The sequence below is a fragment of the Dermacentor albipictus genome, chromosome 6, assembly GCF_038994185.2.
Source record: "Dermacentor albipictus isolate Rhodes 1998 colony chromosome 6, USDA_Dalb.pri_finalv2, whole genome shotgun sequence".
In the NCBI taxonomy this organism is placed as follows: Eukaryota; Metazoa; Arthropoda; class Arachnida; order Ixodida; family Ixodidae; genus Dermacentor; species Dermacentor albipictus.
The window spans coordinates 131,240,875-131,262,975 of record NC_091826.1 but is presented as its reverse complement, the minus strand read 5'-3'; the positions used below and the strand labels follow the sequence as shown (position 1 = coordinate 131,262,975).

Sequence of the window (22,101 nt, the reverse complement as noted above, 5' to 3'; positions counted from 1 at the left end):
TCGCTCATTGAAGCATCGGCGCACCTGCAGAGATCGATAATTTCCTCAATATAGGCGGTAAAAGTTTCGTTTGGTTCCTGTGCCCGTGTGTGTAGCCGTTGCTCGGCGCGTAACTTCCGCATGGCAGGGCGACCGAAAACGGCAAATATTGCCTCTTTAAAAGCGGGCCAATTCTCAAATTCCGATTCCTGGTTCGTGTACCACAGCTTCGCCACGCCAGCCAGGTAAAAGTTCGCGGTACTCAGCTTAGCAGGGTCATCCCACTTGTTGGGCCCACTAACTTTTTCGTAGGCCGACAGCCAGTCTTCGACGTCCTGGTCTTCCGTACCTGAAAATATCGGGGGGTCTCGCTGGCGAATCGGGCCGGGGCCAACGGCGGCCGGGAGAGATGGCGGCGGTTGGGCAGCGCCAGCTTGCATGGTCGAGTGCAACGTACGGGATCGGAGTTCCAGGGTGCCAGCGACGTGCGTACCCAGCACGATCCACCAAGTGTAAGGAGGTTTATTGGACGAGTCCAACAAGCAGGTGGTAGCTCTGAACAGTAGCTCGGGAGAACAAGATGGTGGTGTTCGAGCGCCGATCTCGTGCCCTCCGCTCTTGACGATGACCGGGATGTCATTATCTTCCTTTCTTCATTACACACTGTATGCCCTGCTATGGCGCACGCATCCAGTCAAGCCTGTTCAGGCTTTTTGTCCATGCTCCAAACATCTGACAGATGTTGGATAAAGCTAAATGGAACTTTTGATCGAGTTGCTCGCTCATAGCTACGGCAAAGCCAAGGGGCGCAATATAGTGAAATATACCATAAACCTTACATCGGTAACTCTAGAATGTGGTGAAGTAACATAATACCGCCTGAGGGCATTCTTTTTTCACAGAGCGATCGCGCATATATGCAACAATGCAATGCAATTCTGCGATGCGACCGTGCTTGAACATGCTCGCAATGCACCACTTTACGGGCCCGCATTGAACGGGCGAGAAAATTCTTGGTTAGACTATTGCCTCCAACGCAACTTTTGATAGAATATTCTGGCGACCCAGTGTAAGTTTGTTGTCCTTTCGACAACGCTTGCGCGGGTGACCAGCGAAGCAAGCCAAGTACAGGAGCAGCTATTAAGAAGATATTCAGCAGCGTAACTTACTAAAATTTTCGTTCACAAGCACTGGTCGGCATTAGCATGCCGCTTTCGGTACTGGCAGTGTAAGAACATATTGACACGTGTACGTCTTGATGTTTACCGGGCGACAACTTCTCAACGCCTAACAAGTGTTATCGCACAGCGCAGGGCGCCCCTGCATGTAAAAGAAGTTTCTGGATTGTTATCGATGGTTCCGTCCACTGTCTTTCACCGCAACTTGAGCAATCTGATTGCATGTATGCGCGACGCGAATAGTGTAGAACTTTGTGCAAGACACGCGGGTCCAAGCGGTTACTCGGGAACCTTCGACGACTGATCTATAAAAGCCGACGCACTTGACCCGCTGATCAGATTTTCGACGACCGCCGACTGTGTTTGCCGCTGTCGCCGTTCTTTGAGTGTAGCCTGTTTTTGAGGGCACACGTTCGCCCAATAAAACGCTAGTTTCATCTTTCTCAGTTTGGCTGCTTTCTTAACACTTACTACTACTACGTGACAATGCTATGATTACGGGTGAAGATGTTTAGGAGTCTTACACCATAGAAAAACAAAGGTATTATTGAAGGCATTTTAGAACGTTGCTAGCAAATAATTCTCGCGTGACCTCAAGCTGTGCAAACTATCTTCCCCGATGCCCTAAGCCTCCGGACTGGAGGCCTCTCTTGACCATCAGCAGTCAGAAAAGCAAACTGCTGTCTTTGATAAAAGAATGTCAATGAAAGCGATTTTCGCCGGATTGATATTGCTCTTCACACTGAAAAGGTCGACCAACTATTTTTACACAATTAATGTGATTTTCGTTGTCAGCGAACCTCCGTATTTCTCACTTGAACGCCGCGGGGCATGTTGAAACAGAATGTTCAATAAATCTCAGTTGTTAGAAGCGCTCCCGTTCATTTATCTACGTGCATTACTCTGCCTTCGTCTTGAAAGCGCACCCCCCCACCCCAGTTCTCAGCCCACTGCTGTTGCCGTACCACTGAGACTGAAAGGCCGATTTCGCTCCCCTTCTCGATGTTCGAGAGCCAGTGGCCACTCTTATTGAAAGTGAAACATGAAACGCTTTTGCATCCTTCACACCACCCTGGACTGCTTGACAGGATACATTGGTAAAACGTGATCCTTACTTGACTTTAGTATATGCGATAAAAGAGAGGCTGTGATTGCTTCAGACCATCGCTAGACTACGGTGTTGTCGCCGTAAACAGTCGTGTAGTGAAACGCATGCTTGTATGTAACTGCGCATACACGTATTTATGTCATATGTGCATGATACCGTTAAAACTGTATACGGTACATCACGCTTTCAGTGGTCATGACAGTGTCGTCGAACCATTCCTCGTATATCACTGGGAAAGCAAATGGGAATGCGCACTAGAACCACACTGTGAGCGCGCAGTTATACTCAAGTTGTCAATTTGCAATCGTCTCCAGGCGCCTACCACCGATAGCTACCGTCATTTTGGCGCAATTGTGTGACGTCAGAAACCAAGGTGCTGCCGCTGTGTCATCTGCTCCGAAACAGCCTGAAACTACAGATTGGACGTCTGGCAACATTTGGTGCAGCAGAGACGTCTCCATTGAATTGTGGTCGCAGTTTTTTCACTCGCGCGATAAAAGCCGAACAATACAGAGAAAGCCTTCATAAACTATCTCGAGGTGGTACTCAAGATGCATGTGCAAAAACAAAATGACAGATGACGACTGTGACGTATGTCGGGTCCCTGCAATCCCTCCCTGTTCACAAAAGCATTATCTTCGAGATTGGTCTCCATTACTCCAAGGGTGACATTGCTGAGGGTGCGATTTCATTTCGTCACGAATGAGTGCTGCTGATCTGTTCGGCACAAACTTGTTATAAAAATATTATAATGCAAAATTTGAAAAGCACAAGAACGCTCTCTAGTTTTGTCAGCTGGCTGTGGGACGCGTACGGTTTAGCACCAGTTCATAAATTTTGTGTCATGTCCGCTTTCACAAACACTCCCACTAAATGTTCCCTTTTTTTCCGTAATCTGAAAGGCAAGAGAAAGCCGAGCTGCCGTATTAACCACTTGCTTAAAGGACGCGAATGGATAAGAACAGACGATCAGTGTTCGCAAAGTCGAATCACTTCTCATGGAACCTGCATTGCGATCGTCGGACTGAATATGCAATGGCACGTTTGCTACCGGCTGCACACTAGTTTGTGGTGTCACTTGGTTGCTTTCAAACTCCATCTATCGCTGTAGCGCACGGAAGCCTACGTCTCAAATAGTGAGATCCGGTAACAGGACCGACGTCCGGTTCTCCGAATCGTATTGCTAGACACTCTTTATAAGCGAGTCAGAGAAATAATATGTCACACGAACAGCGTGTCACTTTCCAGAGGAGTCAGAGAGAAAGAAGTGAGGAAGACTTTCGTAGATGCCTGGTTGAACACCACCCTATCACGCAATATTATAGCGTCGAGGCGGGCGAGCCACCACAAGTGACGCGAAAGATGATAGGCTACGAAAACGACCGCTACAGTGCCCGCGCTTGCAAGACAGCCCTAGGCTAGTTTAGCAAGCTTTGAGCATTACGATTAGAAGCCGTTACCAGTGGCATAGCGAGAGGGGGGCACAACGTCCCCTTCCCCCCTCTCCCGCAAAAAAAAAAAAACTTGTGGCTACGCAACTCGCTGTCACTGCTTTCCGCTCGACCTAAATGTGTTACCTTAAGTGCCCCTCTTACAAATGTTAATGGCGCTTCGTCGGCAACATGAATGTAAGGCTCAGAAAAAACAAAAAGAGGAACAACCGCCCAATTATGAAACTTTCTAAGCGGCCGAGATGACACTGGCGTGCGGTCGAAATCTGCGTAGCGCTCACGCGACCGGAAAGCAGTGGGATCTAGCAATGGATCTCATCCTTTCGTAAACAGCGTGATGGCACGGGCCATGCGCAAAGCGAACAGTGTGTCGTGTGAAAAAGACCTGATATGCAAAGTAAAAAAGAAACGTTTCCCTCCAGCCATATGGCTGACATAGCAATATGCTGATTATCCTAGCACGTGAGTTCACTATCAGTCACCGGCGCGTCGAGCTACACCAAGCAGTGCACTCGATGTGCTCGTCCAACGTGTTGTTCTACTACATATATGATAACCTTGTGAACACGGCTGCACCGCGGGCCATGAAAGCTATGAAATCGTACCACCGGTTTAAGCCATACAGCCATGCCATGGGCGCACATTTAGCATGAGCTCATTCAGCATTCAGGGAGCAGACGACTGAAATCTATGATCAAGATAAAGAAGATAGATAACGAATAAATTGAACCGGGTCTCACAAAATCACCATAAGAATGCCCATGCAGCAGCACTCTATCAAGATCCGGCTCGGCCGCGATCAAGGCGCCCATGTGACAGGGGCATCCGTCGATACGGCGAGCAGTTGAAATGCTTGTTAGCCATAGTAGAGAAACGGTGTTCACGTACTTCACACTAATCGAACACAATATTTAAAGGAGAGAGCCGCCTGCAAGCCAGGTGATGTTTTCATCACGTAACCGACAAACAACAAAGAATGAAAGTGTCCAACTCAGCAGATAAGATAGAATTCGCGGAACTGTCAAAACTGATAAACAAAGCGAAAATAAGTGATATTGCAAATTATAGCTTGAGAAAGACTGAAGAAGTCGTAAAAATGGACGCAGCCTGAAATTTGTCAGAAGGACACTTGGCATAGGACAAACCAAGGTATATGTACTGAAAGATAAACAGGGTAATATCATCAGCAATCTCGAACGTACAAGAAAAGCAGCGGAAGAATTCTGTACTGACCTGTACTGTACCCAGATGACTCCGGACTACTCCATTCGAAACAGCAATGAACAGTATACAGAAATTCCTCCTATAACTACAGATGAAAAAAAAAAATTATGGGGTTTTCCGTGCCAAAACCACTTTCTGATAATGAGGCACGCCGTAGTGGAGGACTCCGGAAATTTCGACCACCCGGGGTTCTTTAACGTGCACCTAAATCTAAGTACACGGGTGTTTTCGCATTTCGCCCCCATCAAAATGCAGCCGCCGTGGCCGGGATTCGATCCCGCGACCTCGTACTCAGCAGCCCAACACCATAGCCGCTGCGGCGGGTGTATAACTACAGATGAGGTCAGAAGGGCTTTGTAAGGCGTGAAACGGGGAAAAGCGGCAGGAGAGGTTGGAACAACAGTCGATTTCATCAAAGACGGAGGAGACATATTGCAAGGAACACTGGCGGCTCTCTACATGAAGAGTCTATCGATTGCAAGGGTCCCAGCAAACTGGAAGAATGCAAGCCCTATAGTAATTCACAAAAAGGAAGAGGTTAAAGAACGGAAAAATTATAAGCCCATTAGCTTACTCCCAGTATTATATAAGATATTTACCAAAATTATCTCCAATAGAATAAGGGCCACACTGTACTTCAGTCAACCAAGGAAACAGGCTGGCTTCAGGAAGAGATACTCTACAATGGAACACATCCATGTCATTTATCGGGTAATCGAGAAATCCGCAGAGTATAATAAGCCTCTCTATATGGTTTTCATAGATTACGAAAAGGCACTTGATTCAGTAGAGATGCCAGCAGTCATAGCGGGATTACGTAACCAAGGAGCACAGAACGCTTACGTACAGTCATGGTCAAAAAAATTGGAGGACTCTTAAGCTTCGCCTTCAAGAGTGGAACGCGACAGCATTCCCGTCGACCCGCCAAGGGGTGTAGGACAACGGGCTACTGGGCAGCCATCACTTACGAGGCGCCCCGCATCGGACGCGATGAGCGTCGAGCCATATGGTCGAGCAACGCAGCGTTTGGCGCAGAAACGAAACGTGCGCCTGAGCAAGTGGAACGAACCAAAGAACTCGGTATCTCGGAGGGGGAAATGATGCACGCCAGCCAAACGTCGTGATCGGCACGGGCAGAGATATAGGCAGATAGTGTTCTAAAGAAAGGAAGGCCGCTTGATTCTGCAGAGGGAGCAAGGCGAAGCGTTGTCAGGGGAGAGAGAGTCCGGGCCGCGACCCGCCTCGCACAGCTCCAATGCGCGTGTGGCGCGCCATCTGTCGGGGCAGCGCCGTACATGGAGAGGAGGGGGCCTTCTGTGTTTGCCGCAAGATGGCTCTGCGTGTGCGGAAAGCGCAGAAGAAATGCAGCGGAAACGCACTTCGTTACTCGTGTAATTGCGACTTCTGTAAGTTACATGTTCATAATTACCGATATACACCACAGTATAACTTTCCACGGCTCGTTTCGAAGGCAACACAGCATTCACTAGAGGCGCGTTTGTACCGCTTGGAAGCATCGAACTCGTGGCTGAGTGGTAGCACCTCCGTCTCACACTCCGGAGACCCTGGTTCGATTCCCACCCAGCACATCTTGGAAGTTGCTTTTTATTTATGAAGTGGCTGCCGTGATTTATCGCTCACGGCCAACGCCGCGGACTCCGACGACACCGGCTTTTCTGCGACACGAGCTCCTTAACGCTATCGCATTAAAACTTGAACCCGCTGTGAACAGCCGGGCAGCGGCAGCACTCCGCTATCGCGGCGCTGCCACCACCGGCGCGCGCCGCTGCTCGCTTCCGTCTAGGATAAAGAGGGCGAGGGAAGCATGTCTCTCACTCTCAAGCATGCTCTCAAGCATCCTTTGATAACAGCGCTCGTGCGAAACTAGTGTCACGCTCATTCTGCCAGTTGTGAGGTCGTCTTGCGGCCGCGGTGATGCGGCGCTTCGGGCGAGTAAATGCGCTCGCCTGGGCAACACTGCCACGCTTCCTTGCAGCGCATTATGCTATAAAAATTGTCCCAACCATCGAAATTACCCAATGCAATTTTATCCTACACATTCAAAGGCGAGAGGCTTCGCATTATGCTTTTAGGCAAACATTTTGAATGTGCTTCTGAATGCGATGAAAACAAATGGTAAAGTATAAAGTCACATCTCTCAATGCTGTCTAGCGTTGTCCTAGGTTTTATTGTACTATGCGGGGAATTCAATCATCGTTCGTTTAGAAAGGAGCAGAAATTGTAATTTCGACTACAAAGACACTCTTCGGAAAGGGCCTGTAACCACCGTTACAATATTTAAAGTACGTTGACCGCACTTCTCAACTAAAGAACGACCACACGAGTGCATTTGGCGTTGAATTTTTTCTAATTAAACCCATAGTGAGATTATGAAAACTATACGGGACAAGAAGACGTTTGCCTTGCCTGAGTAGTCGATTGAGTTAGACCCATTCCCTTGGCATTTTGGAAAGTGCCCACTACCTGGCCTCATTTGATCTCTTCGTGCATACTGCCTAATTGTCGTTAGGGCCCACTTTCGAGCACACATGAGGCCAGTGAAAGTTCAAACCGTTTCTATGGGGCATCACGCGTTTGAATCACGTAAAGTAGACCAGGGCAACGAGATTATAGGATTCTCGCATAGTGAAGGCGTCACACCGGCGGTGCGGTCGCGGTCACGGGTTCACTGGAAGTATTTTACATATAGTTTACTGAGGAACCGTTCGTCTCTACGAGAAAGCGCTTCACAGGTAGTTTAAAAAATTGGTTATGCATTGCGTCCTTTCAACGAGAGACCTTGCCCAGTTTGCAATCACACATGGGCAAGCTGCAATCGTTCTGGGCAACCACAGACCAAGCCACACTCAATGCCTTGAAAGCATGCTTTCCCTTGTGATCTCGTCGAGAGATGCAGGTGCTGCCCTGGAGCTTAGGCTTTCTTGATTAATTTGCTACTTGTGACATTCATGATTACAAATACGAGATGCTATTGTGGCACATTATTTATTATATCATTCAACAGCTGAAGTCAGATATTAGCTACGGTCCTCGCAAAGTGCCCGTGTTTGAGCATGTGCAGGACTAATTATAGCGTTGTTCCTTCAACTTATTCAGGGAAAATATTAACTGATGATTACAATACTTGGAATTGCGAAATTTGAGCGTATCGCTTTTGACAGCGGCTGTCAGGGTCCCCCGCCCGCTCATCCAGCATGCGCTGCAAACGGCATGCTATACTGTACACTCTTAGAAATATTTACACCCGTTGAGGCGTATCTTGTCCCACAACAATAATCGTCATCTGTCTTGCCCGCGTTTCCTTTCTTTAACGCTGCGAGCCCGGCACTTCCAGTCACTAACGGCATGCGCGTTATCAGTGTGACGCAGCTTCTCGAAACGAAAGTAGCGAGCGCTGAGCTTTCAAGAAAGGGAACTCGGGCAAGACAGATGACGATTATTGTTGTCGGACAAGACAAGCCCCAAAGGGTGTAAATATTTCTAAGAGTGTAAGAAATGTTTACACCCTTTGGAGTGTATATTTGCCACACACCGATAATCATCATCTGTCTTGCCCGCATTTCTTTTCTTGAAAACGCTGCGCTCGTTACTTTCCTGCCCGGAATGCTATGTCATGCTGATAATGCGCATGCCATTCGTTACTGGGAAGTACCGGGCTTGCCGCGTTAAAGGAAGTGTGGACAAGACAGATGACGATTGTTTTTGTGTGGCATATATACACCCCAACGGGTGTAACTGTTTTTAGAGTGTACACTCCTAAGCAAAGTGACACCCTTTGGGGTATATACGCCACACAACACTCTTAAGACTGTTGCACCCTTTGGGGTGTAAATTTGTCCCGCAACAATAATTGTAATCTGTCTTGCTTGCGTTTCCTTTACTGAAAACTCGGCGCTCGCTACTTTCCTGTCGAGAATGCAGCGTCACACTGATAACGCGCATGCCGTTTGTGACTGGGAAGTACCGGGCTCGCCGCGTTAGAGAAAGGCAACGCGGGCAATACGGATGACGATTATTGTTGTGGGACAAGATAAGCCGCAAAGGGTGTAAATTTTTCTAATAGTGAACAATAATCGTCATCTGTCTTGCTTGCGTTTCCTTTATTGAAGACGCCGCACGCGCGAGTTTCCTGTCAGTAATGCTATGTCATGCTGATAGCGCGCATGCCGTTCGTAACTGGCAAGTACCGGGCTCGCCGCGTTAAAGAAAGGAAATACGGACAAGACAGATGACGATTCTTCTTGTGTGGCATATATACACCCCAAAGGGTGCAACTGTTTTTAGAGTGTGCACTCCTACACTCTAAAACTGTTGCACCCTTTGGGGTGTATATTTGTCCCACAACAATAATCGTCATCTGCCTTGCTTGCGTTTCCTTTCCTGAAAACTCAGCGCTCGCTACTTTCCTGTTGAGAATGCTGCGTCACACTGATAAGACGCATGCCGTTCGTGACTGGAAAGTATCGTGCTCGCAGCGTTAAAGAAAGGAAACGCGGGCAGCATGGATGACTATTATTGTTGTGGGACAAGATATGCACCAAACGATGTAAATTTTTCTAAGAGCGTACACTCTTAAAACGGTTGCACCCTTTGGGGTGTATATTTCTCCTACAACAATAATTGTCATCTGCCTTGCTTGCGTTTCCTTTCTTGAAAACTCGGCGCTCACTACTTTCCTGTCGAGAATGCTGCGTCACACTGATAACGCGCATGCCGTTCGTGCATGGGAAGTACCGGGCTCGCAGCGTTAAATAAAGGAAACGCGGGCAAGACAGATGACGATTATTGTTGTGGGACAAGATAAGCCCCAAAGGGTGTAGATTTTTCTAAGAGTGTAAGCAAAGTTACACCCTTTGGGGTGTATCTCTGCCACACAACAACAATCGTCATCTGCCTTGCTTGCATTTCCTTTCTTGAAGACGCCGCACACGCGAGTTTCCTGTCGGGAATGCTATGTCATGCTGATAACGCGCATGCCGTTCGTTACTGGAAAGTACCGGGCTCACCGCGTTAAAGAAAGGAAATGCGGATAAGACAGATGACGATTATCGTTGTGTGGTAAAAGCGTGTAATTTTGCTTACGAGTGCAGCTAGTCGGGTGGCTTCTGCTTCGCCACCGTCGCATTCGCACCGCGCTCGCCGCACTAGTTTTTCACGAGAGCTGTAATCAAACTACGCTGGAGAGTAAAAAAAATGCTTCCCTCGCCCTCTTTATCCTCGGCGCAAGCAAGCAGCGGCGCGCGTTCTTCTGGCTGCGCCGCGACAGCGGAGCGCAGCTGCTCCCCGGCCGTTCACAGCGGGTTCAAGTTTTTTGACCAGGACTGTACATACCGTGGAAAATATCTACAATCTTTTTACAGCTGCCACAATACTACACAAGAAACGCAGGAAGATACCAATAAAGAAAGGGTTTACACAGGGAGACACAATCTCTCCAATGCTATTCAATGCCTGCTTGGAATAAGTATTCAAACTATTAAAATGGGAAAGTTTAGGAGCAAGGATCGTAATGCGCGGATTTAGGAGTAAGGCCGTGCAAAGAGGAATGGAATGAAGAATGCTAGGCATAACTTTAAGAGAAAGAAAGACTTCAGCAACCTTCGGTTTGCCAAAGACATTGTTCTAGTCAGCAACACTGCAGACGAGTTACAACAAGTAATTAAGGACCTTAACAGGGGTTGTGTAAGAGTGGGGCTGAAGATTAATATGCAGAAGGCACAGATAATGATCAATAACCGGGCAAGGAAACAAGAGCTCAAGATCGCAAGATCGCAAGTAGTCCCTAGAGTCTGTGGAGGAGTACGTTTAACTAGGTCAACTAATCACAGGGAACCCTGACCATGTGAAGGAAATTCACAGAACAGAAATGGGTTGGATCGCATACGGCAGACATTGTGAGCTCCTGACTGGAAGCTTTCCGTTGTCATTGAAAAGGAAAGTATACAAGCAGTGCATTTTACCAATGCTGACATATGGGGAGAGACTTGGAGACTGACAAAGAAGCTTGAGACCAAGTTAAGGACCGCGCAAAGAGCGATGGAATGAAGAATGCTTAGGCATAGCTTTAAGACACAGAGTGAGAGCGGCTTGGATCAGAGAGTAAACGGGTATAGACAACATTCTAATAGACATCAAGAGAAAAAATGGCACAGGGCAGACCATGTGAAGCGCAGATTAGACAACCGTTGTACAATTTGGGTGACAGAATGGCTACCGAGAGAAGGGAATTGCAGTATAGGACCGTAGAAGACTACGTGGTGCGACGAAATTAGGACATTTGCGCGTGCTAATCGAAATCGGTTGGCGCAGGTCAGAGGTAATGGAGATCGCAGGGAGAGGCCTTCGTCCTGCAGTGGACATAAAATAGGCCGATGATGATAATGACGGTGATGATTTATGAAGTAATCATAGCAGTTTTATTGACTTCAGAAGCTTGTAAAAATTCGCTCACTAACTAAATGAACAAGCATCTGGCCAGGCACGTAGAGGCAAACGTGAACACCTGTCACCCGATGACCGCAGACACTCCTTGTCAAAACACTGGCACGAGGAAGACCGGCAGCAGCAGTGAGCGAACTCATCTTGGTGCGGTCTCTCGCTTCAACGTGAACAAGCCACGCGAGAACACAGGTCACACGAAGCCATGAGCCATCTCAGGTCTACTAACAGCCCTTCCGACGCATCACGAATTGCCTCCAAAATAGGACCGCATGGCCGCCGCTTTGGAAGAGGTAAAGTGCACTAACTGACCGCCTCTGCCCCCTCTTAGCGAACGCACGTCTCCGCTGTAAATGGAGCTTGCACTGTCACCCTCGGCCGCGCCACACGCAGCCAATGTCAGAGCACCTTCGTCGCGGTGCCTTGCGCCGCGTGATGGAAGACGGCGCGCTTGCTCCTCGTGTACGCTCGCGTAATCGAGCCATCATCGTCGAGTCACCCGAAGGAGGTTTAAAAAAACCTGCTGGAGTCACCTCTGGGCTCGGGTTAAGCCAGCGACGGCCATCTTGCGCGAGAAGAAGTGGCCTGCCAAGAGTTTGGCAGCGCTCATTTTCAGCGATGTTTTATTGCTTAAAATATTTTCAAGTGCAACACTGTGGACTATAAGGACTATATTGGAGGTCTCCGGATCACACGTATGCGAGTATTGGGGCATTTTTCTATTTTATCGACATTTTTATGCAGCCCCACAATGTAGAGAACAATTCGCGCAATAAGGAGCATTTATTCGCCCTCTTTATTACATTGTCAAAATTGATCAGCCATGAAAGCTTTCATGACAAAAACAATTAAAAACTGGAAATGTAGCATGAGAATAACAGTAAATGCAAGAAATATAAGTATTCAGTAGTGTCTTCATTTTCCTGAAGTGTTGCCGTCGCTTTAACATCCTCATTGCATGGAGGGTCTCGGAACTTTGGTGGCGGCCATTTTCGTTTAGCCTGAAATATAAAATTTCCCTTTACAGCAAGGCGATGCTAATCTGCAGCCCCATTTAAATAAGAAGGATAATGCTAACATGACAATTGCTTATACGTCAACTTTAGTAAAAACGCTCGAGCGCGTTAGCACATTTTGGGATCCGGACAGCCCCGCGCATTGCAAGATATACCCGAAACACATAATATGGGCGCACACTACTAGATGGTGACGCGATGGCTTCACTTGACTCCCTGCACTGGAACAAGTTTTTTTTAACATACTACCTTCGCACGCTTTCACTGGCGCGTACAGCACATGACGCGTCGCCACGAAGTTATCCCTCTTGCACATCACAATGATCCCGCCCAAGTCAACAAGGACGGCGGAAAGGCGCCTGGAGTGTCCAAATATCGCAATAAATGAAAGAAAGAAGCTAATCGCGTTGCCTTTTTAGCGCGACAGCGTTAAGAGGAAGGTTTAGCTCGCTTCCTCCTATCGGGATACATGAGAAAGGAGAAACCGTTTTTCTCAGCAACCACTGCACAAAATTGGTGAGGTTCGTTGCATTAGAAAAAGTCAAAATCTAGTGAGTTATGGTTGTAAATTTATCACTGAGGTTCTGAACTTTTAATAAAAATTAACAAAAATCTCTAACTTTAAGAAAACGAAGTTTACAACTATGTAGCGCAGCAATTGGAAATGATATCACAATTCTGTAAATTGCACCTAAAGGCACATCTGCAGCGTACACAATTTATGTAATGAACATGGCGTTCAAGTAGACCGCTGATTTGTAAATGTCCCTTCTGCGAAAGCCTCGCAAACAATGCGACAATTCATGTAAGATGTAACTCAACATATCAAACTTGTTCGCTTCAGCTGCTCTAATGAATGAACTTTACAGAATCTCAATGTGCACAGCATCGAATTTGAAAAACTTCGTGTCTATATTTCTTTCGAACTTACCAATAATTCATAATTGCTTTGAAAACATTCAGGCTCTGAATGAAAGTTTCGCTTAGAGCAGTCACTAGAATTTAACTTTCTCTGTCAAATAGGCGCACCGAAAGGCCATACCCTATCAACCCCCAACGAACGGCCTGACAGAACACTTGAACAAGACTGTCGCCGACATGCTGAGTATGTACGTAGACGTGAAACACAGAAATTAGGATGTCATTCTACCGTACATCGCATTCGCTTATAACTTCGCCATACCTTTCTAGGCGGTAGCTTTATAACAGACTGTATATTTTTTTAGATTTTGCAAAAGCCTTCGACAGAGTTAACCACCGCTTATGCTGAAACTCAGCCAACTAAACATTGATCGCCTGGTCTTCAACTGGATTCAAGAGTTTTGCTCTAACCGTACATAATATATGTGCAATAATGATAATGATGCTTCTGAAGTTCCGGTCGGTTCAGGGGTACCACAAAGCTCTCTTTTAGCGCTCTTAGTTTTCTTTAATATATATCATTGATCTTCCTAAGCAAATATCAAGTACCGTTTCTCTATTGGCTGACGGCTGTTTTACATACCCCAAGATTGAAAGTACTAACGATACTTTAACACTCCAGCATGATCTCAATAACACTACTGCATGGTGCGCGTTTTGGATAATGGAACTAAACACTTCTAAACGCAAAACAACGAGAATTTCCCGTAACCAGTCAGCTTGGCCCGCCTACGTTGTTATTAATACTCCCCGGGACCCAGTAGTTCTTCACAAATATCTCAGGTGTGCATATTAATAGTACTATTTCATGGGAAAGACACATTGAATACACTACGTCGAAAGCTAACCGCATTCTTGGCTATCTGATACGTAACTTTCCTTTAGCTCCACCGACTCTAGCACAACAACTCTACGTCACTTATCAGGCCTAACCTCGAATGCGCATGCTCGATAAGGGATCCTGGGCATGCTACTCTAATAAATATCCTTCAAAGTGTGCAAAGTCGATCGGTCTGATGCATTCTTAGCAGTTATCATCATACCACTACCGTTACTAGCACGAAACTTGCTCTTAGCATTCCCCTTCGCTCTTCTCGAAGAAAATTATCTCGTCTCTCTCTCTTCCACAAAATCTACTATCCTGCCCACGAGCTCAAGCCCCGGTACATTACACCAGCATCTTATTTTTTCCGCACGTGTTCATCGCCGCTTCGCAATCCAGGTACCTGTGCAGCGCACAGTGACCTACTCATATTCATTCTTGCCAACAACATGTCTGAAGTGGAACCGCCTGCCTGCGTCAATAGTCATTCTCACAGATACAGATGGCTTTCGCAGAGTACTAACACATGAATTACAAACCTACTTCAAAACTGCGTCACTGCGGCGTTGTCACCTATTGCTATGTTTTCTTTCATTGCTTTTATTCCATGTTTTCGTTTTTCTATTCTTGTTACTTGATATTTAAGTTTCTTTTTGCTGCTTTACTTTTGTGCTCATGTACCTGTAGTTGATGTATAGTCTTTGCGATATAACTTTATAACGATATTTATTTTATATGTACCTATATACTAAAGGCCCTCCCCTCTATAATGTTTTTGTATGCCCTGAGTGTAATAATAAATAAATAAATAAATGAATAAATAAACGAATAAATAAATAAATAAAAACATTGCGTAACAGGAAACAACGCGAAAGTCACCATTTAGCCTTCTTCATGGCCGTGAAGTGACGACGATGCTCGTTGCGATGTTGCCAAATGACTGCGGTCATACAAGCACGGGCGCTGAAGCTTTCGTTCAACGGGCTGAAGAAGCGAGACAACCCGCCCGCGTCAGAAGCGCCCGACAACAGGACTACGAAGCTCGACATTCCACTCTACGGCACCGATACATCACATATCAGCCAGGCGAGAAAGTGTGGGCTTGGAGTCCCATCCGTGGACGAGGACTTTCATAATAGCTACTCAGGCGGTACTTCGGTCCGTACAAGGTTGTACGACGCCTCATCGACCGGAACTATGAGGCTATCCTTGACAGTCCTGCTTCGTCCAGGGCGTCATGACCAGAAGTCATGCACGTTGTGCACCTGAAGCCCAATTGTTCGGAATGAAGTGCTGACATCTCGTTTGACACATCTTCCTGCCGCTAGGCGGGCATCGGAATGATGCTCTCTCTGCAGGGAGGCAAATGCCACATCCACTATGCAGTACGTACAGGAAAACAAAGATTTCGCGCATTGCAGAGGATAAGACGAGGTCCCAGCCCAATCGTTATCAGTTTGCCTCTAATTAAAGTGTGATGCCCTGTTTCCCCGGTTAGTGCTGCTTGTGAATCGTGACAATTTGCAGAGGCTGCACATCTTCAGTTCGGTACCACTTCTCAGGCCGCTGACTTTTTCTTGCGCTCTATCGTCCCGCGTCGCGTGGCTCCTCGCGTTCTTCCGAGTGGCCGTTGCAAGGCGTTTTTTTTTTCCAAATTGTCCAGGAAGTTATTCAGGATACTGATACCATGCACAAATATACGTCTACCTATCATCCGCAAACCAATTATAACGGCCTTACTGAACGCATCCACCGTACGCTGTCAGACATTATTTACATTTCCTTCCGTCCTAACCACAGTGACTTGCATAAAATTCTTTGATATTCACATGTAATACTGCTATTTAACAGATTAGCGGCTACAGGCCTTTTTTCCTTTTGTATGGATGATCTCCTTCCTCTGTATTGCACATAGAAATATTCTGCACTTTCTGCACCTAACGCATCTCTTTCCGGAAATTTTGCTGCTCGAGCTGCGCATTGCCATCAAATTGCCCGGCGAAGTACACTAGCTGCCAAAGTTGAGATGAAACGTCGCTGCGACAACAAACGCTGCGACATCAGTTTCTACCCATGAGGCCAAGTCCTGCTTTGGGCTCCATTCCGCACTCCAGGCGTATGTAGGGACAACCTGCAGCGCTACATTGGCCCACACACCATCGTGCAATATACTTCTGCATTGATATATCCGTCGTCCCTGAACACTCCCTCAATGACCGCCGTCATCCAAATTCAGAAATTTTTCGCGGCTCTATTTTTATGAGAAAAAGTCATCCACACTGTTTTTTTTAAATTAGTCAACATTAGCCAGTAAAGGCTTTCGCGGCAATATGGAGCAAAAACGCTATTTAATGCGAGTTGGCCTTGAATGCTGCTAACGTTTGTATAAAGCACACAATCGTCACCATACATGCGAAGCTTCACCCCGGTTTTACTAACAACTTCGGCTGCATCGCTAATATATATAATGAATAGTAGTCAACCTAGGACTGAACCCTGGGGAACACCTGAAGTAACGCTAGCTGACGACGAGTCAGCGTTGGTAAAAGAAACAATCTGAAGCCTCGAATCCAAATAGCTAGTGATCCACTCAAGTAGTCTGTCGTGTTCAATAACAGAGCGTAGTTTAACGAGAAGTTTTATGTAACAGACTGTATGAAATGCTTTCGCATAATCTGTAAAGATGTTATCTATCTTTTTTTTTTATTGCGATGAAGGCTTGCCCTAAGGCATAATTCTTGGAGCGTATATGTGTATTATATGTGTGCTGTGAGGCCTGTGTTGTGTATGAATTGAAGCAGTGTTTTGTGAAATCTGTTGTCATGTATCCAGCGGTCATAGCTGGTTGTCACACTGTAGCGGAGGCCGGCTTGCAGTAGGAGACGCGAGCGTTCCGATAGTAAACCCGTGCATGTCCATATTAGGTGGTATGCATCTGATTCCACCACAGGAACGGAGCAGCATGGACATGTAGCACCCAGTGGTAAATGCGACCAGTTCCACCTTGACACAACAGCCGGTGTAAGGGCCACCCCGGCCCGAAGCCTCCTAAGCACAACTTCCTCCGCCCTAGTAAGGTGAAGGGGGAGGGAGCAGACACACGGTGGGATAAGAGCGCGTGTGTCCTGCCGGAGAACATTTTTATGGGCTCGCAGTGAGTTACGGGGTTGGGGTGGGAGGGGAATAGGTGGAGGATCAGGATTAGGAGGGCAGTGTGCCTGCTGGTCAGCAGCAATGTTGTGAGGGTTCGCTGAATGGCCTTGAATCCAGTGTACCTTGACGCAAGTAGCTGTCTTACTATTCATAGTGTGTATTCTCTCGCAGATTTCCATCGCCTTATCAACCTTCTTGAGTTCCTGAATAGCCGCTAATGAATCCGTGAAGGTATCTAGATTCTTGATGGTGGGCAGCTTAGATGTCGCATCTTGCACAGCGTCGTGGATGGCTTGAAGTTCCATTGCTAGAGCGCTGGCTTCCGTAGATAAATAGCGCTGGTGGCCGCTGATGAAATTATGCGTAGTACTCAGGAATGATGTCCTTCCGCCGTCTGGGAGAATGGCAGCATCCGTATAGACTTTGCAGGTGTTAACGCATGATGCATCGACGATGTTGTGTTCGTCAACAGTACCTGTTGTATCGCTGCGTCGTAACTTCGTTGTCTTATTAGTTGTGAGGCTGGTGAATTCTCAGGGAGGCATTGGGTGGGGCTGATTGTCAATCCGAGAGCCGCGGTGAAAATGAGCATGCAACGCAGCGACAGCCGGAATAAGTTGCTTTTTTATTTCACGTGCTTTTTCACGTTGCAAAATTACCTCTGCAATTGTGTTGAGCTGGGCATGTTCCTGTGAGGTTGGTATCGGAGTGATGCGGGGCAGTGCTGTGATTGTGCGCATAGCATAGCGATTAATCGTCTCCAACTGTGCCAGCTGTGCCAAAGTCAGCCGTTGAAATTGTGCTTGATATAAAATTCGTGGCTGCAAGACTGCACGCACCAACCGTCGAGCTACGTCAGTACGAGCTCCAGCTGCTTTTGCTGCAATGCGACGAATAAGGTGAAGTGTTTTTGTCGAACTCTGTCTGGTTTTACGGAGCCAGTGTGCACCGCTGCCGGATTGGTGAATATCGAGACCCAGTATGCGGACCTCAGAAGCCTCAGGGATTGTCAGTGCGCCAAGTCTAAATGTAAAGGGGTGCTGCGTGATTCTTGTGCGTCCTTTCTTGTTGGCCACCACAACATAGCTTGATTTTTGGGCGGAAATGTCCAATCCTGCTTACCGAGCGTAGTTGTTCAGCACATCAAGGGCTTCTTGAAGCCGTTGAGTTTGTCTAGATATATCTTTATGCACGGACCACAAAGTGACGTCATCCGCATAGATTAAAAACCTCACATCTGGAATCCGATGTAGTTGCCAGGCTAGAGGCATTAGAGCAACGTTGAAGAGAAGAGGAGCCAGAACCGAACCTTGTGGGACTCCTCCGTTCGATGTGAAGTATCCTTCTTGCCTTCCATCTACTCTAATCGCAAATGTGCGATTCTGAAGGAATGAGTAGATGAATCTTATCACCCGCGGTGGAAGTCCCAGGTCGATGAGGTTGGCTATAATGATTTCATGGTCTATATTGTCATAAGCTTTCGTTATGTCTGTTGCTACTACCATGCGCACAGCGTGACTGTGTGGAGAAACCTGTAAAACATCGTCTGATAACATAGAAAGTCCGTCTTCAGTTCCCAAGTAAGAACGGAATCCAATTTGAGCAGGATGATATTTATCGTGGCGTTCAAGCCACCAGGAAACTCGTGTGGCCAGCATCTTTTCAGCGAGTTTGCAGACAGTTGAGGTTAGTGAAATTGGGCGTAAAGACTGCAGGCTATTTGGAGACATTCCTGGTTTCGGAATCGCGACAACAATTGAATGCTTCCAATCAGGTGGAAAGTTTCCAGTCGCCCATACTTTATTAATAGCCTGAAGAAGTGCGTCGAGAGCTGCTCGTTCCATGTTTTTGAAAACCTCATAAGGAATACCATCGGGACCAGGTGTTGTTCGTTGCTTCGAAGTTTCAATCGCCGCTATTAGTTCGGCCATGCTGAAAGGGCTGGAGATATCGGATTTGGAGGCTGTGTCAGACTCATCAATTTCGGGGCAGTTTATAGGTGACGCTTGGTCGTGTTTCGGGAAAAGCGCTCTAGCAGCGTGTTCTGCAAATTGATGCGGCGAACTCTGCATCGCTAACCTAACGCTCGCTGCAGGGTCAGGTTGCTTATGACCGCGTTCCATTGACCGGAACGTACGCCAAAGTGCTCTGTTTCCAATGCCCAATCCAAGATTCTCGCACCACTCATACCATCGTCGTCGAGAAAGTTGTTTTTCGTGCTGACGAGCCTTAGCCGCAATATGGTTAGCACGTGCACGGCTACCTGGTGCATCGGGATTCCTCGACGCATACAATTCTGCCTGACGTTGCTTTGCCCAAAGTTGCAAAAGGGTGAGGTCCGGTTGAGGTTGTTCCTCGTCAACTGTGGTTACAGTGGTGTTCCTCCGTAGCAGTTCTTTCAAAGCGGGAAGAATTTTTGAGGGCTCTGAGGGTACTTTATCATTCGATGATTCCCGAAACTTATCCCAATGCGTGACGGTTACTCGTCGTCGAATTTTCTTTATGCACGTTCTGTGCAAACCATTCATTATTGGCATATGATCACTGCCCCATGTATCTGGTTCCATCCGCCACTGCGGCATTCCAGGACCCAACCACCACGTGAGGTCCGGAGCGTTTGTTCTAGATACTGCGGGTACAGCACAGGTAGCCACAGCATGAAGGTTCAGCAGTGTAAAAGTGGCATCGCTCATGATGTTTTTAACTTGGCATCCTCTTCGGGAGTTGTACTTGTACCCCCATTCTGTATGTGGGGCATTGAAGTCTCCACCCACGAGAATAGGAATTCCCGGGTACGTAGACCGGAGATGGGCTATCCACCCCAAGTTCAAACGTGTGCGCTGCGGTCTGGCGTAGAATGACACTAGAATGACAGGAGTCTTCACTGGCCGTGTCAGGACCCGGACAACTTCTTCATTACCACTACACCATGGCTCCAGGTCAATCACTGTGTGAGCAATATGCGATGATATATAAACTGCAGCTTTTCCCGGAGCTGAAGCCATTGTTGTAGCTCGTCTATCTCTAATAGATGGGTTATGGTGAGCATAGCTCATTATGCTCTTGAATAAGCAGTGCCCACATATGTAGCTTATTGTATTGAAGCTTGGTTTTAATTTCTCCTAACTTGGAGTTTAGGCCCCGACAATTCCACTGTAGAATTCCATCCTGTGACAGCTGCTGGAGAGAATTAGCGATGATGCAGGCAATTCTGAATGAGCAACGTTAGTTGAGCAAGTTGATCTAAAACTGCTGTCCAAACAGCTTGGTTGACCTGTGGTGGCGGACGGGATTCAGGCGTAACGGTGGCATTAGCAGTGGTTGATGCGTCACGTGTCAGTCCTATTTTCTGACGACGGAGAATTACCAATTCTTTATGTTTGCGTAGTCGCTCAATCTTTCTGGCCAGTGCGTCTATCCGAGCGTCAATGTCATCATGGTCATTATCTGACTGTTGCAGAGGTTCCGCTAATTTCTGTTTCTTTGTCTAAGAACAGAAGAACAGAAGAACACGTTTAAGAACAGAAGAATACAGTTGTGTTTCTGGGTCTTTTTCTTCTTCTGCCAGGATCATCTCTGGCTCTTCTGCAAGAACCTCATAACGATTGTGTGTTGTTACTATAGCCGTATTTGGTATAGCCTTTCGTATCCGTATTGTGGCCTTCTGTTTAGTCGGACAATTTGTGCTTGTCAAATCGTGCTCATCAGATTTGCATAAGCCACATCGATATCGTGGTTGGCCTTCTGGTGTGAGCTTTTCTGGATCAATAGTACGCTGTGGGCAAAATGCCTGCATGTGTCCACGTTGAAAGCAGCGGTAGCAGAATATTGCTCGAGGGAGGTAGGGTTTAGGTCGCAATATGCAACCATAGTGATAAAACCGTTCTGGGATACATTGAGGGCCCTGCACCGTCACTAAGCATGTACGGCTTTTGCCCATGAATCTAGCTGCGAGCACCCTGTGTGTCGTGGAGGTCAATTCACGACATATTACCTCAGGGGTGTCTTCTGGGTCAATGCCATAGACAACACACCTCTGTATATTAGGGCCCGATGCAAAGTAGCACTGCACAGGCAGGTGTTGATCTTCTGACAGCGGGATAGATGTTAAAGTGCACATTTTCTGCACATCACTGAGAGATGCCAAGTGCACAGTGATCGGGTTGGTAGATTTATATGCTGCGAACCCTTTGTATCCGGTGGTTTCAAGAAATTGGTCGATGACCCTTTAGACATATTTTGTGGCTACTGAATATGTCGTAGCATGAAAGGGGCCGTATATGAACTCGATATGATTGAGAAGGGGTGGGCGTTGGGTAAGACTGAGAGGGAGGGGGCGTAGGGGAGGCCGTGGAGGAATAGTCTGGGGTGGTCCTTACCTTTTTGGCCGGTTGCTCCGATGCGATGGCGTCTTGTTGAAGCGCGTTGATAGGGGGACCTCGCTTGGCTGCATTCGTCGAACCGCCAGACGGCTGCACGTCCATAGGGTCACCAGTGTCCGTCGGCACGACTGCGGATAGGTTCACGTTCACATCACGAAGAGGACTGTCCTTCGGCGTTGCATCTTGGGTATTCGACCTATCGGATGCACACTTCGGCTGCATAGTTGGCATGGAAGTTGTCACGCGCAGCAGTCCAGGGGAAGGTACAGAAGAGGAGCTCACATCTGGCACAGACACTTCTTCTTCGTCGGGCGAGCGCGGCGGCTCGGCCGCACTAAGCCTAAGCGCCAGCCGTGCTTGTTTTGAGTCTATCGGATGAGCAGGATCGGTAGGACAAGGCAAAGAAG

The 22,101-nt window shown here is 47.3% G+C and overlaps 1 protein-coding gene across 1 annotated transcript in view; it reads left to right on the top strand.

Annotated features, from left to right (window-relative positions):
• Positions 1-13,444: 13,444 nt before the first annotated feature.
• LOC135918612 (uncharacterized) overlaps positions 13,445-22,101 on the top strand; it is a 400,339-nt gene continuing 391,682 nt past the window's right edge. Inside the window, exon 1 of the mRNA XM_070521094.1 lies at positions 13,445-13,524. Within this exon, the coding sequence (XP_070377195.1) occupies positions 13,514-13,524 (11 nt within the window). The 5' untranslated portion in view covers positions 13,445-13,513. The remainder of the gene's footprint in view (positions 13,525-22,101) is intronic.